This window comes from Sander vitreus, chromosome 11 (genome assembly GCF_031162955.1).
Source record: "Sander vitreus isolate 19-12246 chromosome 11, sanVit1, whole genome shotgun sequence".
NCBI classification, from domain to species: Eukaryota; Metazoa; Chordata; class Actinopteri; order Perciformes; family Percidae; genus Sander; species Sander vitreus.
The window spans coordinates 9,623,993-9,650,890 of NC_135865.1; the positions used below are offsets into that span (position 1 = coordinate 9,623,993).

At 39.3% G+C, this 26,898-nt stretch overlaps 1 protein-coding gene across 1 annotated transcript in view; it reads right to left on the minus strand.

Annotated features, from left to right (window-relative positions):
• Positions 1–26,898, minus strand: part of stxbp5l (syntaxin binding protein 5L) — a 142,963-nt gene that overhangs the window by 104,141 nt on the left and 11,924 nt on the right. Inside the window, exon 2 of the mRNA XM_078261553.1 lies at positions 18,256–18,353. Coding sequence (XP_078117679.1) covers positions 18,256–18,353 — 98 coding nt within the window. The remainder of the gene's footprint in view (positions 1–18,255; positions 18,354–26,898) is intronic.

The window sequence follows — 26,898 nt, forward strand, 5'->3', positions numbered from 1 at the left end:
TTGATACACAGGGAATCATCTAGAAACATACATGTTTTCATGTTTTTTCAGTGGACATTCAACACATACAGCCTAAACCTCTGAAACTTTTGTCAGTCTTACATGCACAGAGGTTTTACAAACCATACTACAACAACACAAGTGTAATGTTTGCCAGGTATTTACTGTACACATTTCCAATAGTGACACATTATTACTTGGCTCAGGCGATGGTGATTGCTTAAGGCAGTCGCCCAAACATTGCAGTCCTCCCACACACAATTGCCAAACAACCATGTCTAACAAGGTTATATTATGCTATCTGTGTAGTCCTTACACTGCTCTTGGATCTACAGTCTGATGTTGATGCTGTGTCAACATGTTCTTCAAAAAATTACATCCAAAAGAGCATCATGTGACATTGACAGCCTATCAGGGATTTTCACTACCTCATAAAGCTTGATGTGGAAAGACTTTATATTAATGAATTTAGTTCATCTTCACACAATGGATTCACACACACTGAAATCAGGATGCTCCAACAAGCCATCAAGCCAGCACATTCAACCTTATGGATTCCAAAGACTGAAAACGTTCTGTATTAGACACAAACTACCACATACTCCTCACACGCAAATACAAAAACATGCGTTATAATTTTATTTTACAGTACTTATTATACAGTATTATACAGTGCTTCTTTAGGCTTTGTTTTTAAGCAGACTACAGCAGGACAAAAGTTGATGCCCTTACTTTTCTACATTCTCCTCTGTAATTCAAACTGTCTTTTTCTGTGCTTTGCTCTCGCTCCCTCTTCTTTCCTTCTCCTCTCCTATTCCCCCCCGCCACACACACACACCCATTCTCTTTCTTTGGGTCTTTTAGCAGCTGCTTTGAAATGTAAACTGTATGGTTGACAAATGGTGAGTCACAATGTGGGAAGATAAATCAGCCCAACTCTGCAACACTGCTCTCTCTCCATCCTTTCTCTCCTCCTCTCCTTGCAGGCATCGTTGCATTCACCCTTGTGTTCACACACGTACACCTACACCAATCGCTTGCTTACACTTGGAGGCGTGCATCCTTTTCAAACATTTTCCAACCACTCTCTCACTTTTTCTCTCGCTCGCAAGCAGACTAAGTGGAACACACAATAGGCAACATGTTTGAAATGTGTGCATGGCTACACATTAACACACAGATGCAACACCGAGCTTGTAACGTTGCCTGCAGAGAGAGAAGAGATTAGCCTGCTGCTGTATTGAGGCATGACTCATTCACCCCAGAAGCTACACGTTTAGAACCAGAGACCAAATATCCTATTTAAATGGAATAGAAATGAAGGAAGGAAGGAACATTGGAAGGAATACAGAGTAGAAATGGGACAAAAACACTCCACACTCCACACTGTAAAAACAAATAATATCACACTGATTAAGCGCTGTACCGAATAGTTTGAAGCTTCATTTATAACATTGACATTACAATTACACATTAACATTTGAATGCTGAAAAGCTTTTTTTCCCTTGCTTTTTTTGCATGGCTATTCTGTTTAATTAGATTTCAGTGGGGGCTGCGTAGAATGTTTCCGACTCGTGTGACCCAAGCAGTGGTGACATGGCGTGACTTTACCACTAGGTGAGGCTACGGCCCTATCGGTAGCTCTGTTTATTTGGCAGTTATTGTATTTTAAAACATTAGTATTTTGAGAGTATTTCTCATGTCACAGAAACCAGTCTTGTGTTTTGGATGTTGTGTTCATGTCGGTGATGGCTTGGTGATTTTTTTTTTCCCGATGCTCTCCACAGATCTGACAACTGCCCGCCTGCTCTTATTCCCGGCTCTCTGAAGCTCTGTGTGTCTGGAAAAGGCAAGACAATAACCTTATATATTTAGGTTAATAAAATGTGCCTGAAAATCCAAACATATTACACACATGGCAGGCGGAGAATACTATGCCTCTGTAGGCGGCGCTTTTTTAGTAGTCATCGCACATTTCTGTAATAACGTATGATTTATGTGAGTCTCAAACACATTTTGCTTGCTGCACACAAAGGGAGGCACGCTCCTGTATTAACGGGGCCGCCTAGTAGCAATCTAACAACATCATTAATTTGCCTACATTACAAAAAAACATGTATTTATGGGAATAAACAAAAGAAAAGAAAGAAAAAACAAAGAAGAATGGAATGAGGAGACCATGCATGCAATGCCCACTATGTTGTTAAAGCATATTCATATTCAACATTTAAAAGAGAAGAAGGAAGATAACAATATGATGTTGATGATGGATGACATCTTGCATGGTAATTGTGATGAATATCAGCCATGATGGTAATGACAGTAAGTCCAGTAGCACTAATAGCTCATTATGATCCAGATGGCCTTCATGGGGAGCTCATGACATTGGTCCTTTTCCCTTACAAGCAACATGCTGCTTAGACCCACCATACCCAAAGTCAATCAAATCTGACCTTTAAAGCTTTTAAACCACTGTAGAAGTTTGTATTCCATTAAATGGAAGTCCACAAAACATAAAACACATTGAAAAATTCACAAAGGATAAGAGCTAATAAGAGGATGGATTAAGCGTCAATCCATTACTTGCGGTGATGTCAATTTCATACTTGCGCTCCCAAATTCCTAACAGTTCAATTCCCAAAACAAACATTCAAAGGAAAATGAGAAAAAGGGAAAGAAAAAAAAGATAATTTTTTTTACACACATGTAAGGGCTTTAAAAAAAAAGCTCCAGTTCTTATTTCTATCACAGTTTTAATTGTTTTTCTTGTCTTGTTACTTGTCTGTTAGTCAGATTGTGTCAGATTACTGCAATAATTAACACATTGTAACTTTATTCAGGAAACAGGAAGTTGATTGGAGAAAGAAACAAGGTTAGTTCATTTCTTTCTCCTCAAGTGGATCAGTATTTTGCACGGTGAATGTGTGTGCATGCTCGTTGTGTTCCTGTGCTATGGGCACACACAGTTATCACCTCCAATCTAATCAGTCAACAACACTGCAGCCCACAGAAATTTCCATTTAGACGGTATTCACTTTACACAGTTCCTCTGTTCATCAACACGCACTGCCCACATTAACCCCACCTCTGCTTAGCTCTCCTTTGTGTCCTCCTCTTAAGTTTCCTTTCTACATCTCCCTTTTTCCCCAGACTGACCCTTCAGTATTCTCTTATCTGTCTCTGGGAATTTGTTTCTCCCTGATCTGCCCTTTTTTATCATCACCTCCTCATCTTTCAGGGGCCAGAAGAGCAGATAAAATAGCCACCTATCGGCTCAAGCATGAGATGAGGAAGCCAGGGGAATTGCCAGCAATTGTCATGTGTTCTCGCCTATCTATACTTTGCTCTGAGGTATGACCAGCATTAAAGAGGGTGAGATGAGTATCTTTGCTGTCACTCACTCAAAACAAGTTCTCTCCACAAAGGTGGTCAACAATGGCATTTTCAACTCAAGATTTTTTAAATTTACATTCTTAGCTGATCTTCTTAGTATTTGTATTAGTATTAGTATTAGTGTAAGTACACTTGACCAGTACACTTTGTAAACTCGCTTGTTCAGAATTCAGTGTTTTACCACATTCACTGAACTTATAGGTGTCACTTGGAGGCATATACATACATTTGTCTCACTAACCACTTTTCAAATGAATCTGTGTTTTGATCCTAATATCACATGGACTACCTCCTCCAACAATGAGCCTCTCACTTCATTCCCTGCTGTATATTTTCCATCTCTATCTCCTCTGATCAGTCCTCCCTGTTACAAAGGTGACTGGGAGAAAACGGTATCGTTCTTGAGCACCTGCAGTCCATTTGGCCAGATCCAACAAACACAGACTTGTGACAGAGGAGGAAAAGAAAGAACAACAAAAGTCGTTGTGTCTTCACAAGCAGATGTCTAGACAAAATGCCTGGACAGCTCAGTGACCGACTGCTACAGGCCAGGGCGATGAGGTTTGGAATCAAATTAACAAGGGAGGCAGCTGGCATTGGTAAAGCCCTTTGGCTAGGGTCTGTTGTTTTGGTGATAGACATTAAAGAGATATGATGTGCTACACTGCACTGTCTCATCGTGTGATATTGTAAAGACGGTCACAGCACCTTTGCTGCTCACCAAGGACAACTATTTAGTAGGCTATTATCTTCATTAGAGCATTGACAAGCAACAGTGTTGTACGTTTGGAGTGCATGTCCTTGAAAAATGAACCAGAGGATCCCCTGCTGGTTTGGCCCATTGATCCATGTCTATTCTTTTTTTTTTTGTCTTCTTTGAGGCTATTATTGAAGGGATGAATACAATCTTTGGGTCCTAAGACCATGATGCACAAAATCCGTTGATTTGGGGGCATATTATCGTGTAGTGGGGGTTGCTCATTTTGTAAATTGGTACATTTAGTTGTGACATTAGACAAATGACTTGCATATGATTTCCAGTGCCTCCTTTTTTTATCTGATTAAGGAATTAGATGGCCAAGTACAAAGCCAGACCCATTTCTCTTTTTGTATACAACTACTACAACTATACAGCCCTACCATCCTCTCACACAACACATGCCTTCTGTATGACAACAAAAAGTTCTGCACCTTCACAGAGTCTCTAGTTCTCTTTTGGTTGAGCGAGTTTTGTAAAGTGGAAAAACACAAGATGGGTATGCACTGACCAAACCTGCAATGAAAACAATACTGCATAGAATGAGCTTGGTGCTGCCCCCTATGGCTTATGAGGTGAAAAACACTCACTGTAACTAATGTGATTTTATATGGCCATAACAATATACATTAAATTATGATGTATTAAATAGAAAATAATCAGATGGGAATGTCTTTTTTGGCTATACTACTGAATTGAATCCCTAAAAAGGTTCAATGCAAAAATCCTGCAAATTCAATATTTCCATAAAGTATTCCTGCTCACTGATCTGCAGCTGTGTCCACAAATGGTCTTATATTACCAATGATATTTCAGGAATAGATACATTTAACTGTATGGCAAAATCTCAGGTAGACAAAGCTCTAATATTCTCCACATGAGCTACTTCAGGCGATGCTATGTGACTCACAACGGAGGTCACTGCCCATCATTTGCCATAATTACCTTCCAGACACCCATAAAACAGCAGTGTGTGAGCAGGGTTCTGTATATGCTTATATGTTATCATCCATGTACTGTATTTATGTGTGTGTGTGTGTGTGTGTGTGTGTGTGTTTGTGCGTGCGTGCGTGCGTGCGATCCAGTGTGTCACTTTCACAGAGGCTGCCATTATATACATTATATTTGGCTTCTTATGTTACAATATGATGATGATTAATGGCTCCAGTTCCAGTACAGGTCCACATACTGGCCACTCGCTCTCGCTCCAGTAGGAGAGCAAATGAAACACAGGCAGAAAGAGCTACCATTAGACTTTGTCCCAGAAGTAAAAAATGGTACTCAATTAGAAAGAATGTAACCATAGTATAATCATTATCATTATTACAATTATGTATTTGCTATTTGGTTAGCCAAACAGTCAATTTGTTCTAATCAAGGGAAAAAAAAAACAAATCAGCTATAACGTGACACTAAAAAAAGGTGCTTTAAAATTTGGACATTAACTCATAGACCTTGAGATGTCAAATCAGTTTTCCCCTCACACAAAAATATTGTATACATATAAAGATATTTCAGCTGTTATGCAACACCAGCAATACCCATCGGATCTCAGAAAAATTGAAATAAAGACCCCATAGTTTATAGTAATGACCCAGAGCTTTAAGGTAAGCATTAAGCGAATTGTGAAACTACACAAACATTTCATGTGAGGCTTAACACCTACTGTGAATGAAGGTCAAACTTTAGATATTGTATGGATGTGTCCTAATTCATGGGCTGGATATGAAGTCTAAAGTCTGAATATGTTATACTGTAACAGGTCGACAAGGCCTACCCATTTAATGGCTCCTCCAAATGTGGCTGAGGATCCTCAACTACACAAAGTCGGAACCGTCATGTGAATGCATTGCATTTTCCCGGTGTTTGTGTTTAGATGAACAAACAAGTTATTTATAAATGCATCACTGCAGGATGTACAATAAGTAATTGAGGCCTGACAAAACTGCACTGTGTGTAATTGTTTGCATCTTGAGTACATACATATGTTATTAAATGGAATTTTAATGTAAAGGTATTGTTGTACATTGTTGTATTGTTGTAAGTTATTGTAAGACCTGAACATTTGTATGCTGTATTTGCATATCTATTTGCTTTGTAATAATATGATTTTGTGATATAGGGGCAGGACCAAATAAGCTATTTGCTTCCGCCTGCTCCTTCTCAAACTAATCCTTTTTTATTTATTTTTTTATTTTTTTGGTTTTGTTCAATTCTGATTGTTGTGTTTTATTTTGTGGTTTTGTTTTCTTTTACAACATTGTTGATTGTTCGAGATAAATAATAAATGAAATGAAAGTGTTACAGAAGAAGCACAAAACCCTTTCAGGCACATACGGCATGTGTGCAAGTTGGAAAAACTAATGAATGTCATCACAATAGAAAATGTTCATCATTTCTAATGAAATAAACAAAACAACAGCAGCTGCACATGTCAATGTGTATGTGAAATTGCAAACTCCAGTGTAACAGTGCAGTGTAACACTGGTTCAAGTCATATTTACACTTAAGGTCTTGGAGAAATCTGAGGAAACAAAACATTTGAATATTTTTTGGCTTAGCCTTGAAATGTCAGAAGTATACATTTTGTTTAAGCAAGAAATAAAGTGTGTTGGAGACAGATAATTTTAATGACTACATTTGCATCACTTAAGCACGACAATTTTAGACTGCTTAAAAGGGAGAGGAATTGTTCAAAAGCTATCACTCATTACCATTTCTATTAATTCTTGACTTATCAATTCCACTTTAATGCACCACAGACATAGCTCTAACAGTCCTATATTTCATTGCGTTGCAATACACATAGTTTTCCATGTGACATCACTGGGCACTGAGATAAGAATGCAGAGCAGCTTATCTGTCCAAAACATCCCTTCCATTTTTTTCAGTCACTCTCTCCTTATTCTTTCTCTACATCTGATGAAACTATGCATTATGTAATGTGTTTACACGTGGCAACACAGTAGAAAAAAGATGCTCAGTATGCATACATACACACACACACACACACACACACCCCCTAGCCATCACGTGGAGTAAACATCAAGTCCCAACATGCCAAATCACATAATTCAAAGGGAAGTGTAATCTGATCTAATTAAAGACTTAAAGATTACATGTACCATTGCATTGGCAGTGCAGCTAATTGCATTTCCAGAATTTCTTTGCCGTTTGTGATGATAACGGCAAAACGGCCATTCAGTTAGACCCTGGTTTCATTTGCATTCTTTCCACTAAAATATAAATGTGGTAAAATGTGATAGTGTGAGAAAGAGGACAGCAAGAGAAATCAAACGGCATGAACATAAAATCATCCTGATGAAGATGATTAGAAGGCATCGTGGCTAAATACCAGAATATGAATACAGTCCACATTGAAGATGGAATACACTGTGTAATTACAACTAAGGCAGCTTAAAAATTGACATCCTTAGGGTTCACTGCGTAGGTGTATTTTTAAATGGATTAAGAGAGGTTTATCAAACAGAAACTTTATAGAGGCAGAAGAAACATCTGATGACATTAGTTGTCAACCTCCATTTTTATAAATCAAGGCATGGGACATGAAGCGCAGTCAAAAGCGCTGTATACGTTGCACCGAGGCCAGTAGACTCACAGAAGTGCTTGTCAGATGGACGAACAGTTTGGAATATTTGTACAAACAAAACGTAACACAATGAATGCCTTCCATGAGATTCCATGAATGCCTTGTCCCCATATAACAATTATAGATTAGATACAGAGTGGTATAAGAAGAAAAAAAATGATCATACATTATAAGTGGGGGTGACACAAGCGGTGATAACCGTGGTAATCCAGTGCTTTTGGATGAAAACACCAACAGTCTTAAGGGATTTCGTGAAAAGGAGTTTAACATTGTTGTACAATTTTGAATGGAAATGCATGAATGTTTACAATGTGACAGTCTTTAATCCTTAATTTGATTTACACGGCATAGGAAACTGTCTAAAATTATGTGGACTAGAGCACAGATGCACGTGTGGTTATTTTGCAACAGTCTGGCACTGGTTGCACAAATGAAGCCAGTGGATCTGACATTCATAATTGCAGCTTGACAATGTGCCTGACTCCAATTAGAGTCTGCAGATGGATCACAGACCTGCAGTTAATCAGCTGGAAGGATAATGCATTCATACAGCATGGTGTGAAAATGCCACTTTGCCTGTGCTTGTGTTGCACCTTGTGCAGCCGTTTGCACTGCGTGCTGTCCCAAAAATAGAGAAAAAATAGATTCTCTGTCTCTCAATTAAATTTTTTGGGCTTGACGAGAAAGATACAATAACAATGTTGCAAAAGCATCAACATACAATTTGTCTAAATATTTGGATAGAACACAGTCTCTATCTCTCTCTGCCCCTTCTTTCTACCCACGTAAAAGGTACCCAGGTGTATGGTAGGATATTCAAGGGTAAAATATAACCATACAGGCCTCTTTTTACATTTGCTTCCATTTCACATCCCTCTCAGCTGGAGGGTACAGTACAGTCGATAGGATGTTGACTGAATTCAGAGGACAAATTCTCTCTCTATGTCTCTCCAACATGAGAAGACTTTTACTGTTTGCTTGTTTGTTTGTTTGTTTGTGTGTGTGTGGGCACATGCGAGTGTGCACAGCCTCATGAGCCAGAGGGCTGCTGCGTTACAGATCTGAGCAACACTGTTACTTTACTCAAAAACAAAATACTATTTTATTTACACAAGAATCCTCATAACTAAACGTCAAAATAGGCTACTAACCAGTGTTTGGCAAAATGACCCATGTTTCAGAAACGAGTCATAAGAGCAGGTAACTGGAAGTTAGTGGTCATGTGGGTATGGTTAAAATGAACTTTTGTTGATGTTTCAACTAAGAGATAGACTATTATTATATTTTGGTGCAAGCCAGTGATTCTCCAACCTATCTGCCATTTCCTATTTCCACTCTTTCTTCTTATATTTCACTGTCACTAATTCCACAGTACAGTAATCACAGAAGCTTTTAATGGCTTTTGTGCAGTAAAGGTTAGCGAGTCTTTACACATCACATATAAGCAAAGGTCAGCCTCCACATTTCGATTCTTGGAGAAAAATGTTATCTGCTCATTTTATTGTACCAGCTTTGACATACATTTCCATAAACCTGTAAGGTGCTGCTCGAGATAGAACACACAAATAATGATGCAATGGTAGTAAACACCTGTTGTGCTGCATAGTGAGTTCTAAAACAAATAGCTGGCTCTGTACACAGAATGAGATTAGAGGTAACTAAATTGATGAAACAATGTTTCATTCTGCCGCTGAATTTAAATCACAACAAGCCTGTCTAACTGTTTCGCTCATTGTGATGCCTGTCTTCATGTATGATTGGTAAGTTAGTGCATATACTCCATAAATGGTTTCAAAAGCCCATGATCTTTGTTGACTCTAGCTGAATTGAAAACATCTCCTGTCATATTGTCTACATTTTCAAATGTATCATGTATCACACAGCAGAAGGTGGACTGTGAATTTACACCAGTGGCATTTCCTAGACTATTCTCAGTGCTGCTATTAATAGTCAAATGACCTTTCTATCCTTGACTACCTCGCCATCCCTAGCAGTGGGGACAAATAACCAAAGAGCAAAGACTGGCAGCCATAAGGAGAATAAGGATGAAGATGAGGAGGATGTATTGAGAGCATAGACGATTGTTCAAAAGCAAAACCTAACATCAAACATACCCTTAATGACAGCAAATGCCATAATGAATGACAGTAGGATGGACATCAGGACAAAAGGCTTCGCCCCTTCTCCAGCTGCTGTTTAACACTTCTGTGGCTAAAGATTAATTAAATACAATCAAGCTGAAACTAACTACAGCACTGTAGTTGCGTTATACATAGAAAGAATCCACAGTCCTACCTCCCACAGCTTCTTTAAATTGTCTTAATAATTGTGTAAGATTTCAACATCAATACACCTTAACCACATAATTGTTAGATTTTGGAGAAGATCTACCAGCCTCTGACACTGGATTTTACACTGTGTGCCACTAGGTCATATTTGGTAGTACATTTGAAGCATTGCATTACAGCATAAAATAGCAAGTGCTCCTGTTTAAGCACAAACAAAGTCTGTTTGTTAAAAAAAAATGGTATCTTTATCCAAAATGCCAGGGGAGAGGCTTGGGCGCAGGATGCATTGTGAACTAGGGCTGAAAAATTTAGAAAAAATATTTTGACTGATATTGCAACTGTGATATGATTTGCGATATTGGAGGGAATGACCATTTTTACATCATTATTCTCATTTTTATTGAACATTTTTTTGTGGGGATCTGTACCAAGGAAAGATGTTTTTCAAAGTCTGGTAAAATATGATGTGTAGGCCAGGGCATCTCTGCAGCACGACAATATTTCATTTTTTATTTCACTTTTAACAAACATTACACCTCCTGCAATTGTTTTATTGTGATTTTGATACAATTTCGAGTATTGTACAGCCCTAGTGTGGACACACACTGGTCTCATGGTTTTTAGCAAAATGATCATAAATTACAGCAATCAATCGTATTTATTTTAGTAACACACTGTTAATATATGTTGCTACAACAGTCTATGGTTGCTACATGAAGCTGTATCATCATGTGATTCATATAAAGAGGTCAGAGCTCCAGCACTTATGAACTCAGTGTTTTCAGTGCAACTGTTCACAGACTTTCCTACGTAGTCTGGGCACATTTTCATTATAAAACATTTTTATCAAATCTCTCCCTCTCTTGCACACACATTCCATAAATTTGGAGCACTAAACACTTCATTTTCTGCATTCTGGTGAATGGTGTGCACCGATTTATAGTTGCAATGTCTTTATATAACAAATATAATGGAATATAATGCAGTAAGGCTCCCAGGCATTCTGTATGGCTTTCAAATATTTAGGTTTTTTTAATTTATTTATAAATTTAATTCCTCAGCTCATATGGCAGTATCCCAGTATGGTAGTGGCTTATTGTCCACACATATGTTAACTTCACCACCTCTGATACAGTTCTGCAACCTATCTAGTTACGTGGAGATGTCATCGAAGGAGGCGGCTAACGCAGTTTAACAGCCCTAAAGAGCTGGACAGGCGGTTGTTAAAACTGTGATTAAATACTGCAATTAAAACCACCGGAAGAATACGGTCCAGCCTGACTCAGGGCGGTACAACTGAGATTAAATAGGCTACTACCGTTAAAACCATCGTGAGAGTCCAGTACGGCAGAACAGCCTGACACTGGAGGTTAAAATTGAGATTAAATACTACCATTAAAACAACCGAGTCCAGTACAGCTGAGATCCCATAAGCGCTAGCTTCACAGTGCAGCATTCAGGTCCAATCAAAACAATGCTGTTTAGCTGGCTTATCATGACCAGCCGCAAGTGTAAAACAAAGTGGCTGTGGATGAGAGGGGAGTTGACTGCTGGAAGTCAAAGATGTTTTGGCGCTGGTGATTTTCCTATGGCACTGGCTAAAATCTCTTTGGGGGGCCCCAAAAAATCCTCTATGCAGGAAAAATCCTGCATTCACATGTTCAGAGATATACAGCATCAGAGAAAGGAAGACCTTAAGAAAAAGGTTGTAGGGGAGAAGAAAGAGAGGAAGATGATGAAGAGAGACAGGGTGTAGAAGGCAATAGGTGAAAGCAAAGCTATTAGAAAAACAGAGCAACAGCAGAGCAACACAGGGCTTTGGATGCTTTGCTTTTCAGTTCCCCTCTGAATGGTACTGTAGGTGGGATCATTATATAGCAGGAAGGAAACAAGTGGTCTTCCAACTAAACCAGAACTACAAGTGTTAATGGAACCCAGAGGCAGGATGAGGACTAATTAAGAGAAGGAGAAAGAAAAATACTAAATGAGATCACCAAAACATCACAGTTGCCAGCTCGCGAATTCAGCCCATTAGCAAATACAGTGGGGAGAACAAGTATTTCATACACTGCCAATTTTGCAGGTTTTCCCACTTACAAAGCATGTAGAAGTCTGTATTTTTTATCATAGGTACTCTTCAACTGTGAGTGACGGAATCTAAAACAAAAATCCAGAAAATCATATTGTATGATTTTTAAGTAATTAATTTGCATTTTATTGCATGACATAAGTATTTGATACATCAGAAAAGCAGAACTTAATATTTGGTACAGAAACCTTTGTTTGCAATTACAGAGATTATACGTTTCCTGTAGTTCTTGACCAGGTTTGCGCACACTGCAGCAGGGATTTTGGCCCACTCCTCCATACAGACCTTCTCCAGATCCTTCAGGTTTCGGGGCTGTCGCTGGGCAATATGGACTTTCAGCTCCCTCCAAAGATTTTCTATTGGGTTCAGGTCTGGAGACTGGCTAGGCCACTCCAGGACCTTGAGATGCTTCTTACGGAGCCACTTCTTAGTTGCCCTGGCTGTGTGTTTCGGGTCGTTGTCATGCTGGAAGACCCAGTCTCGACCCATCTTCAATGCTCTTACTGAGGGAAGGAGGTTGTTGGCCAAGATCTCGCGATACATGGCCCCATCCATCCTCCCCTCAATACGGTGCAGTCATCCTGTCCCCTTTGCAGAAAAGCATCCCCAAAGAATGATGTTTCCACCTCCATGCTTCACGGTTGGGATGGTGTTCTTGGGGTTGTACTCATCCTTCTTCTTCCTCCAAACACGGCGAGTGGAGTTTAGACCAAAAAGCTCTATTTTTGTCTCATCAGACCACATGACCTTCTCCCATTCCTCCTCTGGATCATCCCGATGGTTGCATTGGCAAACTTCAGACGGGCCTGGACATGCGCTGGCTTGAGCAGGGGGACCTTTTGTGCGCTGCAGGATTTTAATCCATGACGGCGTAGTGTGTTACTAATGGTTTTCTTTGAGACTGTGGTCCCAGCTCTCTTCAGGTCATTGACCAGGTCCTGCCATGTAGTTCTGGGCTGATCCCTCACCTTCCTCATGATCATTGATGCCCCACGAGGTGAGATCTTGCATGGAGCCCCAGAACGAGGGAGATTGTCCGTCATCTTTAACTTCTTCCATTTTCTAATAATTGTACCAACAGTTGTTGCCTTCTCACCAAGCTGCTTGCCTGTTGTCCTGTAGCCCATCCCAGCCTTGTGCAGGTCTACAATTGTATCCCTGATGTCCTTACACAGCTCTCTGGTATTGGCAATTGTGGAGAGGTTGGAGTCTGTTTGATTGAGTGTGTGGACAGGTGTCTTTTATACATGTAACAAGTTCAAACAGGTGCAGTTAATACAGGTAATGAGTGGAGAACAGGAGCGCTTCTTAAAGAAAAACTAACAGGTCTGTGAGAACCGGAATTCTTACTGGTTGGTAGGTGATCAAATACTTATGTCATGCAATAAAATGCAAATTAATTATTTACAAATGATACGATGTGATTTTCTGGCTTTTTGTTTTAGATTCCGTCTCTCACAGTTGAAGTGTACCTATGATAAAAATTACAGACCTCTACATGCTTTGTAAGTAGGAAAACCTGCAAAATCGGCAGTGTATCAAATACTTGTTCTCCCCATTGTACATGTTAAGACAACATGAAACCAAAACAGCAGTGAAACTCCAGTTACCATTTGCATATTTTCTGCTACTATCTGCATTTTATGAAGGGCATATGATGTAAAATAGTAGAAAAAGAAGAGGTTTAAAGATGAGTGATAAAAAGTATTGGCAGTAGGATGTACAATGTCGCATAAATACAGGATGTAGAAGAGAGGATACAAGATGGAAGACAATTATGTGATCATATTATGAAGATTCTTACATATTCGGGTTTCAAACTTTGTACCATTACAAATTAATATTATAAAGGACATTATCTGTTTAGTTGAGCGGGGTACACCGGAACACTTAGACAGACGTGAAAAACATAGCCCCCTCATTCATTTGCATCTGTATATGCATGTGATCTCACCATTATGTAGACATTTCCACAGTAATGCAACAGTCAACATCTGCCGTTGTATATTCACTTAGAAAAAAAAACATGGGAAACACTCATTAAAGAGGTGTTGTTCAGGCTAAAGACAGAACAAACAACATTAAGAGATAGTTTCTAAAATAAAAAAGTGCTAACTCTATGATTAAAAGGAAAATATACTTTGATATACTTCATTCTGATTCAAAATAAACTGCCCTTCTCCGCCATATTACTTTTCCTTTAATCCAGGTGTAAAGTGCAGGGTAGAGCCATTCATTCTATTATCGTGCGCCCTACCAGGTTAAAGTAAGGATAGAGTGCAGTGTGCGGTTATTAGCAGCTTACAAGCAACACTTTTGCCAGCTCACCTTTGCCGCCAGTAAAAGCTGCCATTACTCTAGTTTACAATTAGAGTGCTGCAAATCCTATTAGGTGTAATTCAATCAAGTCACTAGGCAGGACTTATGACTCGTTGTGATTATGTACATGTGCTCATATCTATGGAAACAGGAGTGTGAGCTTAAGTTTGGAAACAGAGTTTGTGGTAACAGTGATTACAGGAATTATGTAAACAGAGCAGCGTGTGCTAATACACCCAACACTCTTGATATGGGTAGCACGTGATTATGGCACTGGACACTTTCTGTAGTAGCTGAGATACTGTACTGGTTGCAAAATGGTTCTTGTGTTTACATGCCTGATCACACAGTCAGCAAAGACAATGACACAGTGTTACAATTATGAATGCCTAATTGATGACTATTTGATGGTGGTCTAACTGGCACTGCAAAGCTGTCACACACACACACACACACACACACACACTGTGATTAGAAATGGACTGTACAGTAGCTGCGTGTTTACACAGAGTGACCTCCTCCCATTGCCTCACTCTTTATTGGCCAAATTAGGTTTACTAATTGCTTGCTGCTGGTCATTGAAGAACGTGGCTGCTGATGACAGAACTACTCCTCAAAAGTAAAGCTGCAGTCGCCCTCTTACCAAGCAACAAGGACTGTGTCAATGCTGGCTAACTTATCTTGATTACTCAGCACTGTCAACAGATTTCTTGGCAGTGTCTTGAGTTAATAGAAGAGGACATGTAGTCAAGTCTATTGATATTCTCAGAGTTGATATCACATCCAGAAACATTATGAATCAGTATCAAAGAATATATACCAACGCTTACAGTATCATGTTTCAGTATTATTTACACTTTGTACCCAGTTTATTAGGTATAAATACACTAGCTAAAATGAATGCAGCCCTGGTAATGTCTCAAAAAGAATCTGGCAATGATTTACAGTATTGCTGTTTAAGTGATACATCAATGTTAATTGTCACGTGTTTTAAAAAAAAAAAGCTGTTGATATCAATACAAACCATCTTTCTCTTTCTCATCCCCCCCATTTTTTTCAATTTCTCTCTCTGTCTCTTACCTCATTCTTGTTCTCCATTTCTCTGATCAGATTGACTGTTATGGGAACTGACTGTCTATCGGACTGTGGGCAATTCTATTACCTGAGCCCTTTATTGAAACTACATCCACTTTCACTGCGCTGAGACCCAAACCACAGAGATGCACACAATATTGACACAAGTAGACGGTGCACATGAATGCACACTCAGCAAGAAATAGAGAAAGAAATACATGAACACACACACACACACACACACACACACACACACACACACACACATCCAGTCATGCTCTTTCTCTGTTCTATTTGCTCTCAATAAACCAAATCTCAGCATATTTTGATAATCTCACCCCAGGCAGGGGGAGGAGTGTCCTAGGAGCCCACTGCAGAGAGCCTCATTGCCAACCCACTGCGCCAACCCTGATGACATCGTCACTATGCACCACTCACCGGGGCAGGACCAGGCCTACAGTGATTGCCTCAGTCGTTCATATTAAATATATGACATTTTATACTATACTGTCCAAAACAAATCACTATACAACAGATTGTAGCAGCAGTCAGTGTGCTCATGTATCTTTTGTGTTTCTGGATAACTGTTGAGGATTTAACTTTCAACCATTATAAAATTATTGGGGGGAAAAGTGATTTGTCATTTAGGAAATGCAAATCACACAAAATACTACTGTAGTTTACCACACAGGGTTAAGTGATCGCTTACAACTTTTTACCAGGAGAGAGTGTGTAGGAGGTAGGCGCCACATGTGAAGACAAAACACGTGAGAGAATTAACAGTTCCCACCTTGGTGGCTTTGCGGCAATATTTACATTTTCAAATGTTATTATTAGGATTTCATCATAATAAGTTAATATCTAAAAATGAAACATAACTGTATTTGGTGACAAATTGGCATGGCCGATGCCACTTATGTGTATTTGTTTTATCAACTAAGTCTTACTTAAGACAAAACACTAAGCTTAACTCCACATCCTCTCACGTTTGAGGCTTTGGAGTGAAAATGAAAGAGAGGTGAAAGGTAATACTCCTGTTGTCTGCTTGGAAAGCAGATATAGCTCACTTCACTATAAATCACAACGGTACCTCAACTGGCGCCAGCATCCAGGTTATTAACAGGTTATTGACTAAATGTTTTTTCTGATGAAGCAACCTCACTCGTGGAAACTAAGATATATTGATCACTCCTCTGGCTATACTTACGCACGCAAACACACATACCGTCAATACACACAGACACTCAGGGAGACATGCATACCTACACACCACACACTGGAAAAAGGCACCTTCTACAGAGAGCCCACATTACCGCAGTCCCACACAGTCGATCAATAGTGTCATCTGAATGTTTAACTTTGAGCCCCAGGAGATCAATACAGATTCTTTAACAAGAACAAAATACTGATTGTTGCCAAATAATGATGCATTGCTACAGTAGAAGGCAGCGTCTATGTTATCGGGTCAGTCGCAGCAGACAAATACAAGAGAAAGTTCGCTACATAGCTTGAAACCCTGGGGAGACTGGGTGAGAAAAATGAAAATCTGAAATGAAATGGTGAAAAAATCCTTTGTGGGTTCTGCGTGCAACACTAACATAGCGTTGATGCAGAATAAAAGCTAAATACAGGACTCACTATTGTACCATTTATGAAGTAGGAATGGAGCATGAAAAATTCCTGCAATGACTACCACTGTATAGAGTCCTAATATACATGTAGCTACAAAGGAAGGAACATAGAGAGGGGAAATGCATTAGAAAAGCAATAGAGGTAAGAAAACAAAAAGAGACCATGACAGACAGAAGATGGCAGGTCGACGTTCAAAGCCCTGGAAAAAAAGGAAGAACATTCAGACAGGCTGTGAAGGACAGAGGAAGGGTGAATTGAATAAATAAGCAGAAATAAGAGGGGGGGGGGGGGAGGTCCTCTAGACAGAAGGTGATGTAGGGCGAGGCAGAATGACAAAAAGTAAAATAGAGTGTGTATGTGAGAGCATGCAACTGAGAGAGAGAAAGAGAGAGAGAGAGTCAGTAACAGGCCACGTGGGAGCAGATGAAGGTGTGTGCAGCATGTCAATACAAATGCTAACTCACTCAAGGGCTTCCATCAAGCTGAAATTGCAGCCTTGCTTCACAGTCAGGCGTTCATTAAAGAGAGCCCCCTATTCTTTTCCTCTCTTTCAAATATTCAAACAATGTCACGTCTTCCTCTCTCACTATCTTTTCTTTCCCTGTTTCTTTTAGCAGAGAAATCACCATGGTCCATCTATTACCCCTGCAGGACCAGCAGGGCGGCTGCTGCAGCATCGATAATTGCTTGCTTCCCTAAAGGCATGCTTGGAACCCTGGGTTTTTATGAGGGTGTAATCTCCTACCTGGGTTGCACTGACATGTCTTCTCCCATCCCTGTGACCGGGTGACCCAGGGGATGGGCTGTTGGATGGACAGTTCTGAGCCTGAGACATGACAGCCGAGCAACATGAAACGAAAGAGCTGAGAAATAGAGGATAAAAGGGGGAGGGGTGGAGGAAGGAAGGTCCCTGCCTGGAGACACAGTGCCACAGGTTTGTGTAGGAGTAGTTTTTATAATGTACAATAATATACAACAGCCAGGTAATGTATTTACTAAATACATAACTATGTATTCATGTATGTATAGTTTTCTAGTGTGTCTCCAGACAAGAGTAAGGGAGGAAGTGAGCAGTAGACTGTTAAAGGATACATCCGTACACCTCCTGTCCTGGAGCCAATGGCCAAGATCTTCTGCACAGGGTCAAAGGCCAAAGCAGTGGGCTGATAAGGGAAACCATGACGCACCGTCTGCAACAACAATAAAACACAGAACAGGATTTTAATTAAAATAGAACATTTTAGGATCAGAGTTAGGATCATTTTGCCTGCCCCTATGACATTCTAGTGTGGTGAATTGAATTGAAGTGAATGAGCTTTATCATTTTGAAAAGCTAAATATCCATTTCTAAAACTGTGACCTTTTAAATGACTAAATCATCTAAAATGCAATTGTTTTCGGATATAATGGTTAAAGATAACTAATGCCACTTTGCTGTTTATTAACTGAGGCGGCCAAAAAACAAAGGCTTCTGAGGATAGAAAGACATTTTCCTGTGACATCTTCATGTGTCTGACAAAGCTTTAAACTACAAATACATCTTTCCATATTGTTGTAAACACACATTCCTTGTATTACTTGTATTTGCACATCATTTCATCATTGATAAATACAAAACACATTAAAGATGCATCAGAATTTCAATCAACTAAAAGCTTATTGAAATTCAAAAATAGGGCTGGGCGGTATGGAGAAAAACAAATATCACGATATTGTTGACCAAATACACTACCACAACGATATTGTAGGGTTGACTATTGGTGCTTTCACAAAATATTTACACAATGAGATTTTTGATAAATAATCATCAGTAATGTGGATATAATGACTAAGTGGGTAAAGGCTAATAATATAACAGTTACAACAGTCTGGTAAGTTCAGAAAATGACATAACTTTACTGTAATGCAGCCTTTAAAACCTGGAAAAGACAATACTTATGCCATATTACGATATTATGATATCCAAAATCTAAGACGATATCTAGACTCATTTAGATCAACTTCTATTGATAAAACATGGAGACTTCACACTGTGTAATTAGCAAAGAAATGTAAGCTTCTGTTAATGTTGCATCTGGAATGAACTGAGAGTGAACTAGGTTCAGCGTTCATATGCCAAGGCCTGACTAGGCAAAACGATACTGTCTCTCCCACTTACACTGTGAGATGCATTGCATGCACTGCAGCTGTCTGCCATTAGTCATGTTAAATTTCCCAGCAGTGTCTCACTTAGTTATCTGCTCTGGAGAGATGTAGAGACATGGACATCACCAGTGTGGAGTGGAATGTTACAACAACAATAATATTAAAACTGCAGTGTGACAACAGTTGAAGCACTGTAACAATGCTACAGATGCTGTAAGAATAAAAAAAAACATTCTACATATCAGATTATAGTTTCATATTCATTTTTTAAAAACTACCCATTACAGCAACACTTTCACAGAGGCCCTGCTTTTGCGCATCATTATATCAAAAATAATACACTTTGTCTACTTGTCTTTTTTTCCATCGTAAAATGGAGATTTTTGCAAACTATCTTACAACGAGAGTAATACATTAATGCCTGAAATCTCAATTTTAGAAAATAGTGAATGGGTAAACAAGGAAGTGATTTCAGACACAACCCAAAAGTCTGGTGACCTCATGTAATCCCCATACCTTCAAACTGAGCAGAGGTCTGATCAGCCACACCTGTATAGGTGTGCGGGGCCTTTCATGGAAATAATAAATCTGGCACAAACATTAGTGGCACCAACTGTGTACTGCAAAGAAGATGCCCATTGGTTGTCAAAGAAGGCCATTAACCATCATGAACGGATTTTTTTTTTTTTTTTTTTAAGATTTTTTTGGGCATTACAGCCTTTAATGGAAAGCACACCAAGATATGAAAGATAGAGAGAGGGGGAAGACATGCAGGAAAATCATCCAGGTCGGACTCGAATCCTGGACCTTCTGCGTCGAGGCATACACCTCTATATATGTGCGCCTGCTCTACCAACTGAGCAAACCCGGCCACATGAATGGATATTTAATCGGTGATTAATAAACCTAAATGGTCGGGCCGAACATTTTAAACTGGCGGGGAAGGTGTCCAAAGCACAATGGCTGATTTTTTATAAGATGTGACATTGTGACCAATGAGCTTTGAACTCACAATCTTTGGGTCCAAAGGAAAACATTGATCTCAGTGAGCTTTTCTCCAGGTGATGCCTCCTCTAGCTATTTGGGTTATACTTTATTGAGTCAGCCTGGGTTGACTCAATAACATGCCTTTCCTAAACTGGAACTGGTCTGATCAGAATCAGGTGTGTTAATGCAGACACATATATATATATATAAAATATAAATATACAGGGGAGTTGTCCACAGCACTATGTCTGATTAGATATGTGTATGATCATGTTGCAACACCATGGGCTCAAACTCAGAACCATTGAGGCCGTAGGTAGTTCCTGATGTCAGGGAGCTATTATCTGGGTGATGTCAGAGGTGGCATCGCAACACCTAGTAGACAAGGAGCAGGCTTGCATGAAAATGCTGAATTTTAAACTGCTGTAAAAAAATATTTTCTCATTAGAAAATTCTGAGAATTTGTGTACTTGACATAAATGCCAAACTGATGTTTAAATATGCTCTATTTTGCATTGACTGCAATGCATAGATGAGGACACAATTAAATAATTTCTCTGAGATACACTTCTGAAATTTTGCACAGCAAATCTACAGTGATCTTCGGATGTTGTGAATTTTGTCCATGAACATCAAAGATTTAGTTTGTTTACGCTACTGTGTGCAGTAAAAACGTTTTAATGCACTGTGGGCTCAATTTTTGATATCAAAAATGTGAATGGGAAATTTGTGGAGGACAGTCTGGAAATGAAGATGCCCAAATTTGGTGTCAATTGAAACTAAAATGTGGGAGTGATGGACTTCAAAATTACCACAAGGTAAAAGCAGAGCATAGTTTCTGCTCTATTGGGGCTACAGTTTGGCGTAAGTTGCGACATTGTAGCATGTACGGCTGATGTGTTGTGATTTTTTAAAGTTTAGAATTGTCTGTTGGCTGTTGTAGTGCCACCATCAGGACAATTAGCACACAAATCGCTGGTCTTGTGTGCAAATTTTGGTGAGTTTCCGTGCATGGTAACATGGATTTCTTAGGAAGAAGAAGAACAGGCAAAAACAATAGGGTCCCAGCAGCGATCATATAGTCCAAGGAATCAGACTTTTTGATTGAGCACATCTATAATGAATAAATATGGATTTTAAAAGCCTTGCCTCAATATATTTGCATTGTTTCATTTTATTCCCTGTGAATTATGTTTTGAAAGTGTGCATACCCAATTCCTCAGTTCAAGAATTAGATCACACAGCAGCATGCAGCAATTGCTGGCATTCTCCTGTCAGTTTTTATTTTAAATAATGTCAACTGTTTTAAATATAATTTCAGTTATGTGGCAATTTAATAACACTGAATAAATGTATTGCGTATGTATATAACTCTTTCACCATAATGCACCTAATGCATCTGGAAGGCATTAGGCTGTAACATTAAGATATGCACCACGAGCCACACACATATCCACATGTATTTCATGGCATGACATGGCTTTGACATTGTGATTCTCTTCCATGATTTAATGTATTCTATGTTTTCTTTATTTTGTGCAAAGTCGAGTATGTTGTGTGTGGACATTGGACCGAAAACTGTGGATGAAATTACTTTTGTATTGGTGTCATGTAAATCCATGTGGGATAGCCCACTTAGAGGCATTCAATCATATTCTCGCATGACATAGGATGTTGGTGTGGGACTTTATGCCAGAAGTGACTACATTTTAAGGGGTTCAAAAGTAGGTGGGACAGAGTTTGCAGAATGGGCGCTGACACACGCCTTCAACCTATTAATAAGAATAACTCACCTTTCCCATCTATTGAAGAGGACAAAAGGAAGGTTGAGTGTTTATCCTAGTTATCAGGCAATACATGTTTGAGCCCTTAGCAGTAAAAAAGAGCTGCATATACACATTCATACACAAAACCATTCAGTGGTAATGGCCATGTACACACATCATTGGAAAACACACAAATAACGGTTCTATCAGAACCTGGCCAAACACACACATTCACACATTCATCCTCCAGGTCCCTTTAGGTTCTCTAGCCCCACTCTGGTTCACTGTTGCTGGCATACAAGAGATCCACCCCCTACATATACATACAAGAGAGCCAAGAAGTGGATGAGAAACATGTGAATTTTAGAGCTGCTCATATATATTTCAAGGCCAAAAACATCTTTCTCCCTCTTTCAGTGTGTGTTTGTACATGTATTATAAATGTGTGTGACCAGGTTTACCTGTACTGTCATTCTCTATCTGTCTATCTTTCTATCTACCTATCTATCTACCTACCTACCTACCTACCTACCTACCTACCTACCTACCTACCTACCTACCTACCTACCTACCTACCTACCTACCTATCTATCTATCTATCTATCTATCTATCTATCTATCTATCTACCTACCTACCTACCTATCTATCTATCTATCTATCTATCTATCTATCTATCTATCTATCTATCTATCTAGCTATCTACCTATCTATCTATCTATCTATCTACCTACCTACCTATCTATCTATCTATCTATCTATCTATCTATCTATCTATCTATCTATCTATCTAGCTATCTACCTATCTATCTAATTGTGGTTTCCCATTGTGTAAAATAGGAAGTACCTAATACAGACTGTTTTATTTAGTCAGCAACACTTTTTTGCTATCAGTCCCTTGTCGAAACATGAACAATGAACAAGGAAACATTATAAATATAAATAAATAAATAAAGACAAAGGAAAATACTAAATGATTATTCATTCTGTTGAAGCAGTGTAGATGTACATTTAGAAAAACAAGGTCAGCCGTGCAGCAACTGTTAACTGCTGCTAAGGACCTGCATTATGGCTGCCAGAGGCTGCATTACATCAACTCCCCTCTCCATCCACCTCCTCCCCTTTCCTCTCCCTCTGTTGTGTTGTTTTCTCCTCTCCACACATAAACAACCTTTATGCACACAAGCCTGGTATTTAATCAGATAACAACATACAGACATCCCCCCCCCCAAAGACTAATACCACCTCATGCCACCACCATCCTCTCTTTTCACATAGCGTTCAGCTGCAGAGCTGGTCTAGACCCCTGCTTCTATTAATAGCAAGCACCCAGCAACCACTTCCAGCATATTGTGCATTGAGCAGCTATATCTCCAAACACGGATCAACACAGTATGACATTAAATCTCAAATATATCTTTATGGGATTACACTAATGGTTTATAACATTTATATGCATGTTATGAAAGTTACAAAAGCTAATTATTGTTTAACACTAGTGTGGTGGAGCTTATTCAAGATCATGGAATTTTTCTCATTTACTGTTACCATATGGCATTAAGAACCAGCCCTTTTTTAAAGCCCATATTTTTTTAAATATTCTATCTGTCCTCATGCTTCCTTATTAGCAAATACTAATGTGTATGTAATATGTTAAGGTGGCAGGCTTCAAGTATTTAGGCAGCACTGCTGCTTAAATTGCAAATTGCTTTTGCCAATTAAAAATGACAAATGTGGTCAGTGTACCATTATATCAGCTGAAGCTAATTAACAATAATTTTGTGAGTAACTTCACAAAAAGCCAAAACATAACTAGTTGGCTGTAGTCCTGTTGATGTGCTTTCTGAGAGCTGTGGCTGTACTTAGCCAAAAACCAGTCTACAAACCAGGCTAATCATTAAGTTACTGTAAAACTAATAAGAACGACTTAAAGTTTATTAACCACAAGGTGGTCTATATCAGTTCTAAAAAGCACATTTGGCCCATGTTTTTGTCACTCGAACCATGTTAAGGTCACATGAACCATGCAACAGGATGCATAGTTATGTTATGTAAACAGGAAACCTGAACTTGAACGTTCACTTCATTAGGTACACCTGTACAATCTAATGCACTCCAATACAACAGCCCTGCAGCAACATCCATTATTATGAAGCTTGTAATGTTCACTTTTGGGCGACATCATCAGAAATGTGTTAGCCTAATTCAGTTATACGTTTCGGTTTCAGCATTGAGGTCATATTTCATGGTGGTGGTGGTGTTGTACTGGACTCCATTATATTGAGAAGGTTTTTGTTATATTCTGTCCCCCTCGTATATGTAAATGTAAAGGACAAAAACATGTTTCTCTCCATGTAATGTAGTAATTGAATATGCACATATGAATATGGACAAGAGGTGTACCACAGTGGCATCTTGTTATATTTATGGCAATGTGGGATGATCGTTCAACAGGTAGCTAAATCAAGATGTTGCTTAAGTTGAGTTAAAGGGATATTTCACCGCTGGAAAGCTGAATATATCTTTAAATTGGGTCATTTATGTAGTATAAATGTGATATATATATAATTGGTGCCTTCTAGGCCGAGAAAAGCCAGGAAATGTGTTTTTGGCTAATGTGGATGAAAGACACCAAATCCCAGAATGCACTTGCTTTGCTGCTCTGAGTCCACTCCCAAGCCACCCCTACCGTTTACAGACAGACAGGCAGTGAAACGATCAACTGCTCAACTGTGTTTTATTGTCATTTCAACCATATACACGAAATGTTTCACCGTGTCTCAAGTGGTTACACAATTAAAATATATAAAAAAGACATACGAAACAGGATACATTTAGTGCACACACATTAGCTATATGCTCCGTAAAGTTCAGCTAACACATACTAGCATTAGCGCTTGGTAGGCTGTAAACAGAGTCGTAAATCTGCGTGGAATGTAGAATGGTCGGCATCTAACAGTCACAAACTCCACCAGCAGTTAGCAGTTAGTTGGATACAAGCACCCCATTTCTGCAACAGTCCGTGTTAAAAAAAGCCCACCTCCACTAGCTAGCTAGTCTTACCCGGTGACAGAGCTGCTACTGAGGCTGTGCCGTAGCAGGCGAAGCCTGGCACAGGTGGCTGGCTATCGTTAGCTTCCACCTAGCTCCAACTCCTACCCTCGTCCCGCTTTCCGCACACCGCTGAGGATGTCCCCTTACTGGCTAGTAATGTATCCCGGTGGTACATGTGTGCGGTAGTTTGTATGCACATAATTGTTGTTCTAAAATTTCCTTTGGGATGAATAAATCTGTTTCTGCTGAGAAGCTAAGCAATGATTCAAGATGGCTGACACTCGTTTTTACCTCGGCAATTTCCTTAAAAAAACGACGTCCAACCCCCTATGGGCTATGCGGAAGTACTGGCTGTAGTCCTTTGCCTCTGGAAAAATTATACCGATGACGTAAAATGACGATTTTTGCATCATCGGTATAAATTTTTCCAGACCCACAATACAGAGATCTCCCCTCTCAGGGGGACATGAGGGAGGGAAGCACGGTCATTCAAAAATACTACAGTGTTTCTACTGATACAAAGCTTAATGCTAAATCGGTGAAGTATCCCTTTAAAGTAGCATGCAGACACCAACTACTTTTTAGGCATGTCAAGAACTGAGTAGGGGCAGTATAGGCATTACATGCATGACATTTCCCTATCTTACCACTGCATCTCTGTAGCTATTCACAGCTATGCAGAGACAGGTAGTCAGTGAGTTGAAACTAGCCCAACTTAATGACTGACTCACTGCTTCAGTCCTTCAATATAGCACATGGCACTACATGGCAACATAACTGCAGGACCTCAGTAGATCCTGCTAAACTGGGATACAGAAGTAATGCAGTGAGCAGACTCTACAGCCTGACCTTGCTTGCTTGGACACATTTATCTACATATCACAAGGGAAGCATTTCGCACACAGAGCAAGAATAATGGAGGAATGGATGAAGAGGCCACTTGTGATCTGCAGTCTGAAGCAAGTACCCTAGTAAATAATGCATAGTGAGAGTAGTGAAAATGATGGAGAGAAATGTACTGTAAAGTTATGTGGGAGGCCACATGATTAGTTGTATGGTTCTTGTTAAAATCAAAAATCTGAATCTAATTAATTTTCAACATAGTGTGTTTGTGTTTTGTGATTATTGGACAAGAGATTATTGCCAGAATCTAATTTAGCAGATTGGTTTAGCTAGCTAATGAGGTCATCATATTGTAAACCAAATCTGGACTAACGTTACAAAAGGCACACAGCCACTCGTATGTTACTGGTCCCTATCAATAAAAAAGACATGTAGGCCTAATTATTATCCAAAATGTACTTTTCAATTAAAAAATTAACATCAGTTGTGTTCAGCTGTTAAAAGTGCTTAAGGTTACGTTGTTGACGTTTATTAAGTTAGCTAACGTTACAGGTTAGCTTCAAGAAATGGCTATTGGCTGAACACCACCACACATCTAAAAGGAAACTTAATTACCAGGGCATATTGTTCAATCTTTCAGTGATGTTAAAATAGGAGCGGTCACTAACCTTTGAAACATTTTGCAGCTTGTCAGTCCTTTAGTTATCGTTAGGTGCTTGGCTTCAACATTTGGGACACCTCTGGTTTTTAAGCTAACTTTGACATAAGTTAGCTCTCGGCTGTTAACATTTAGCTAGCTATGGGTAACTTTATTAACGTTATTCAGTCAATTTCTGTGGTGAAGAAGTTGAGACCTAGCTATGTTTATCAACAAAATTACTTATTTTCCCAAGGTGGCACCAAACATAAACACAATGGCCAGTAGATAATTTGCGTTATGCA